The sequence below is a fragment of the Lutzomyia longipalpis genome, chromosome 1 (assembly GCF_024334085.1).
Source record: "Lutzomyia longipalpis isolate SR_M1_2022 chromosome 1, ASM2433408v1".
Classification (NCBI taxonomy): domain Eukaryota; kingdom Metazoa; phylum Arthropoda; class Insecta; order Diptera; family Psychodidae; genus Lutzomyia; species Lutzomyia longipalpis.
The window spans coordinates 19,972,806-19,979,191 of NC_074707.1; the positions used below are offsets into that span (position 1 = coordinate 19,972,806).

The 6,386-nt window shown below is 32.5% G+C and overlaps 1 protein-coding gene across 1 annotated transcript; it reads left to right on the plus strand.

Annotated features, from left to right (window-relative positions):
• Positions 1–249: 249 nt before the first annotated feature.
• Positions 250–896, plus strand: LOC129796892 (general odorant-binding protein 19d-like). Its single transcript, XM_055839026.1, has 2 exons — positions 250–559; positions 622–896. The coding sequence occupies exons 1-2, from the start codon at positions 326–328 to the stop codon at positions 838–840; spliced, it is 453 nt and encodes a 150-aa protein (XP_055695001.1). The 5' UTR covers positions 250–325; the 3' UTR covers positions 841–896.
• Positions 897–6,386: the final 5,490 nt, after the last annotated feature.

Here is a 6,386-nt window from a genome sequence, read left to right on the forward strand (position 1 = left end):
ATTTCAGCAGCACCATTCCCTATAGTTTAACAAGGTCTCGATTAAATTAAAAGTATTTTTTCTTCATAATTATTAAATTCACAAGTGTTGATTAATGTTGAGCCCAGCATTGAATCCTTCATTTTGAAATCACATTCACAATTTGCAATTAATGAAAAATAATTTTTACTTCTGTAGTGCATATCAAGCGTGACAATTGAAAAGCATGCGAGACTATAAAGTCAGGAAATCATCTATGAAAGCCTCTCAGTTGTGCAACGTGCGCGTGATTTTAAAACTCAACGTTAAGGAATATTTTCTAAAGTTTTTCCTGGTAAGAAAAATCATGAAGCTCAATGTAATTTATGGTGTGATGTTCTTTGTGATTTGCATAACTATCCCATGGTTTACTGAAGCAATGTCTGAAGAAAATACAAAGAACATGCTTAAATTGGCAATGAAGTGTAAGAATAAGACCGGAGCAAAGGATGAGGATGTGATGCATTTCATGTCAAAAGATCTTCCCGATACTAGGACCACTAAATGTCTCTACGCATGCATGCAGGAGCTTTTTGGAATTGTAGGATTAGCCTTCAGTGCTACAAAGAATTTTATAAAAATAAATAAAGATTTGATTTTTAGATAACAAAGGAAGGAAGACTTAAAACTCAAGGTATTAAAAACATGGCTAAGCTGATGTTCGAGTTGGACCCATACCTTCGTAACGTCCTCATGGAGATTGCAGATGAATGTGCGGACGTTCAGGATGATGACCGATGTGAATTAGCCTACAAAACCTCTTCTTGTGCAATTGAAGCGGCCAAGAGAAGGAATATTGATTATAAAAAAGTTTTCAAGTAAATGAAAAATATGATTTGTTGGTTCTTAAATTGAAATAAATTTAATAAACTTAAAAACAATTATTGATTTGTACCTTATCTGCAATTTCCGCAATTTCTTAGGAATGGTAAGAAAAAAGAATATAAGAAATCCTCTCATGCTTCTCATAGATTTTTCTTTTCTAAGAACTAATCAATTGTTGGATATTTAATTGATTTTTATGAAAAAGTTCAATTAGAAGATTAAGATTTGATTTGAAATTCTTTTACAGCCCATTTTGATCCAATAAAAGCTACTGCTGCTTAAGAAAACTTGCAAAAAACAATTTTATATTTTTTAATCTTTATTTCATAGTGTTGATTAAAATACATAATTAAATCGCGACTTAAATTCCAAGCTAAAAAGAATATTGATTACACTTTTACTAAAACATTTTTTTATAATCGACCCCCTTTTCCATGGCTTTTGCCATTGCACAAGTAGTAGTTTTGAAGGCCAATTCACATACATCTTCATCATTAACATAACTACATTCGTCCGCAATCTCCGTAAGAGCTTTCTGGAGGACTGGATCTGTAGAATACATGAGCTTCGCCATGTCTTTTAGTGCTTGTGGTTCAATTTTTCCTTCCCTTGTGATCTACAACATTGAGAAATATTCAATTTTATACTGAAACACTATGAAAGTTGAAAAAATGACGTACAATGCCAAAAAGCTCCTGCATGCAAGCATAGATGCATTTAGTCGACTTTTCAATGGGTACTTCCTTATTCATTACAAGCGTCACATCCTCATCAGTTCCTCCAGTCTTATTCTTACACCTATTTGCCAATTTGAGCATATATTTTGCATTATCTTCAACCAAAGATGCATCAATTAACCATGAGATTGTTATGCAAATCACTAAAGGCACCACAACATAAATCACATGAAACTTCATGTTATCTTTCATCAAAGAAACTTTTGAGAATTTTTCTCAGGATTAATTTTAAAGATCACTCGCCTAAATAAGAAAACTAAAGGAGCTTCAGAAATAATTCTCTGACTTTATAGTTTAACAAAATTTTTATTATCACGATTTTAATGCATCTTTGTGCAGGAAATTAGTTTTTTTTAATTATAGGTCGACTAAAAATTAATTCCTTTCGTTAACTTTAATTTAATTAAAAACTGTTGAGAGTGGGATGTTCTTCGCAAGTTGTCGCATTCTTCTTTATAATTTGAAACCTTAAAGAATTATTTAATAATCATAAAATTTAACAGAATAAGTCAGCATCATCGCTTTTACGCATTTGGTGTTTGATGAGCAATAAATCCCGGAAACTTTTACCTTCAGGTTCATAAAAGTTGCGTGCCGTTGGGAAATTTATTTTGAGCTTTCGCAAACCCAAAATTAATTCTTGATGATGTGATACAAAAAAATTCCACAATGAACGGCAATTTAGGGAGATAATTTGCTAAAATGTATAATTATTTTAAATGATTTCTCAGGCACTGTTAGAGAGTTAATTCTCCTGCCTTTAAAATGACAAACTCCAGCAAAAATCGTTCCATAATGTGTTGAGTTGTTGATAAATTCAGAAATTAAGGAAAGTTACTTCATTTTATGTTATTGCTTTTGTGATTTTTCAATAGATTTAATTTTTTAAGGTAAGATTGGCGAGAATTCTTGTAAGATTTCCAAAGAATTAAGCACTTAACAACACTTTAAGCACTTTGCGATCACAAAATGACAGCCCCTCAAAATTTCAAAGTAGGAATTTTTGGAAATTTTTTTAGCTCATCCTGCCCGCTGTAATCCTTACAGTGCTTAAGGAGTTAAAAGATAAAATTTTGAATAAATTCTTTTAATTCTACCGAATTTTACTCCAATTAAGACTACCGAAGATTAAGGAAACTTGTAATGAATTTTGTATGTTTTTACGTTTATTTCATAGTCTTGATTAACATACAGTTAAGTCGCTGTTTAAACTTCAAACTGAACAAGACTGTAATAACCACATTAAAACATATCCTTATAATCCACCCCCTTTTCCTTGGCCCTTTCTATTGCACAAGTAGAAGTTTTGTAGGCTAATTCACAACGATCTTCATCATTAACATAACTACATTCATCCGCAATCTCCGTAAGGGCTTTCTGAAGAACTGGATTCGTAGAAAACATCAGCTTTGCCATATCTTTCAATGCTTGCGGTTCAAGTTTTCCTTCCTTTGTTATCTACAACAAGCATTGAGAAGTAATTAATTTTAAATCGATGCACTATTACGGCGGAAAATGACCTACAATCCCAAAAAGCTCCTGCATGCATGCGTAGAGACATTTAGTTGTTCTTTTAGTGGGTACTGCCTTCTCCATCAAAAACCTCACATCGTCATCATCTGCTCCAGTCTTATTCTTACACCTATTTGCCAATTTAAGCATGTACTTTTTATCGTCTTCAGACATTGCTTCGGTTAACCATGGGATTGTTATGCAAATTATCACGAGCACTACAACATAAATCACATTAAATTTCATGATTTTTATCCACCAAAAAAAAGCCTATGAAAATGTTCCTGAAGATTGATCACGCGCACATTTAGCAACTAAAGGAATTTTAGAAATGATTCTCTGACTTTATAGTTTTGCAAAATTTTTAATTGTCACGCTAAAATGCGCTTTAAGCCGGAAATAAGTGTAAATTAATTGCATGTTGACTGGAAAATTATCCCTTCAATTTTTCTGTAATTACACAATCTTCTGAGACACCTGATTCAGTTTTTATTAACTTTATCACGTTTCTCATAACAATTTTGCAATTTCTTTTTAGAGATAAGTGGGTAAGATTTAAGGACGAATTGAGAGGATTTATATAATCAGTTAATAAAAGAATTTCCAATAATTAAACTCCTCTTTAAAATCTCAATTTTCACTTCAGATTCTTCGCACTAATATATACATAAAATCCATGTCAATTATCAAGGAAAAACCCTCAGCATCTCCTTATACAACTTAATGATTCACAACGAGAAACATTTAAAAATCATAAAATTTAATGGGAAAAGCCAGCATCATAAGTCTTTTACGCGTGATGGTTTGATGAGCAATAAATCCTGGAAACTTCCACCTCTTGGGGTCATAAAAATTGCGTGCCGTTGGGAAATTCATTCTGGGCTTTCGCGAACCCAAAATTAATTCTTGATGATGTGATACAGAAAAATTGCACGATGAACGCAATTTAGGGGATAATTTGCTTAAATGTATAATTATTTTAAACGATTTCTCAGAGACTGTTTGGAAGCTAATGCCTGCTTAAAATGACAAACTTCAATGATGATTTCCTTCATAATGTGTTCAGTTGTTCATAAAAAACTAATTAAAGGAACATGATTTAATTTAATGTTCTTGCTTTTCTGATTCTTCAAAGGATAAGGAAGATTTTCTATAAAATTAAGTTTTTAAATGATTTTTAGGGCTTTTTAGTTAGTTTAGTTTAGTTATTTAGAAAAAATAGCGAAGGAAAAATTAAGGCCACAACAGGTAAATTAAAAATTGATATTAAATTGAAATTTTTCTTTTATTGAAGGATTAGAATGAATCAACATGAGAATTTTCCAAGAACATAGAAGCATAAATTGTTTTATGGAAATGGGATAAAAGATGTGCAAAAATCTAAAAGAAAATCTACGTAATAAAACAAACATTTAATCTATTTTTTTCCACGTGAAATGCTGCAAAGTGACGTACAAAGAGGCTGTCCAGCAGATTAATCAGTGTACATCCGGGAAGACCTGAAGGGTGGAGCACTCAATGCACTAAACAAGTGCAGAGATTCGCGTAAGTATCCAACTCGCAGACACTTCTTAATTGCACACACCGAGAAATTGAGACGGGAAAGCAATTAAATGCACGAATTAACGGCAGACGCGAATGCAGGAAAATACTCCAACTAAACTCCCCTCCCACCCACTAGATCCACACCACCCACCCACCCTTAGCCGTAGGCGACAGATATTCAAATGAAGAGGAAAAAACACGTCTCTCTCCATTTTCCGAGAACTTTTCATGGTCAGTCTGTCGGTGTGGTTACTTTCCACTGCAATGGCTTTAATTACGATTTGTTGTGTCTCTAGCAGACTTTTTGGAGTCAGCGGGAGGGTTGTGAACTTTTTTATTACATACATTCTGCGCTTATATTCCGTGTGTATCAGAAACACTCGCAGTTCAACCTCTACCACCCTCGAGGCGGGGTGCTAAAATGGGTAAGTCATTGAGGAAAAGAAAGGACTTTTTTGGAAAATTGATAAAGTGAAATAAATCGAAGTATTGGAAAATGGTCAGTAAAATTATCTTCAAGACAAAAAATAAAAAGAATTCAAGGCGAATATTTTAGTTTTTTAAGCGTATCATCCAAATATCTCTGAAGATCTAAATAATTAACTTTAAACATTTTTTTGCTAAAAACCGAAAAACTAAAAACCAAAAAAATCCTAAAAACGTATTCAGGAATTTTTTATTTTGAATTTAGAATCTTTTTTTTAGTTTATTTTATAACGTTTTTTAGTATTAATTTATCACTTTTCTGTTTAAATTTAGTCTTTTTAGCTGTGATTCTTTTTACGCTTTAATAATTTTTTTTAAAGTTTTGTTTCATTATTTATTCTTTGGGTTGAATTTACTACTTTTCAGCTTGAATTTAGAACTCTTCGGTTTGAATTTACTATTTTTCGATTTGATTTAAGTTTTTTTATGCTTGAATTTAACATTTTTAGGCTTAGACTTTTATTTGAATTTCCTTGGAAAATCATCCGAATATTTCTGAAGATCCGAATAATTTCGTGTAGATAAACCCCCCTTGAAAGACTTAATAAAAATTTTAATTAAACTGTAAAGCGATCAATAAAAAACTGACAAAGTAATCAGCCAAATTTACTTCTTAAACATGAAATAAAATGAATTTAATCAGAAAAAAATGAAAATTGAATTAATTTGTTTCTTTACGTTGAGAAAAAGATTTTTTTCTTACAAATATTTTTTTAAGAGCATTAGTACATTAACTGCATAAATGCAACAGCTACCCTCCTCGGAAACCCATTAATTCCACCTCCCCTTAACTCTTTATATTTTATAGAAAAAAATTGAAAAATTTTCAGCAGAAAATCCCAAAGCCTTCAGCTTGTGAAATGATTGCCCCCTCGGAAGGAAGTTCATTTGGGTTCATTTTGTCCACATCCGACCTAACACTTCTCTTTCAGCATCCAACTAAATAGAAGGAGTAAAAAAACCTCACTACTTCCGTACTAGAATGGGGCTATTTGAATAAATAGACTACCATCCCCCCCCCCCCCCCCCAGCGGAAGTCCCTATGCGCGTGATAATTAGAATACAAATTGTTCCTATTGTGTTGCAATTCCGGGGGTGTCTAATGAGAAATTTTTAATTATCTCCCTCTTGTCTTTAAAAGCAAATGGCATCAAGAATCCCTTCGAAGCATCCTACACTCCTCACTGGCCAAGTGCCTCTTGCAGAATAATCCCAATGGGAGCTTTCCATGAGTGGGAAATTCTTTTAAGAATAAAATTAGAA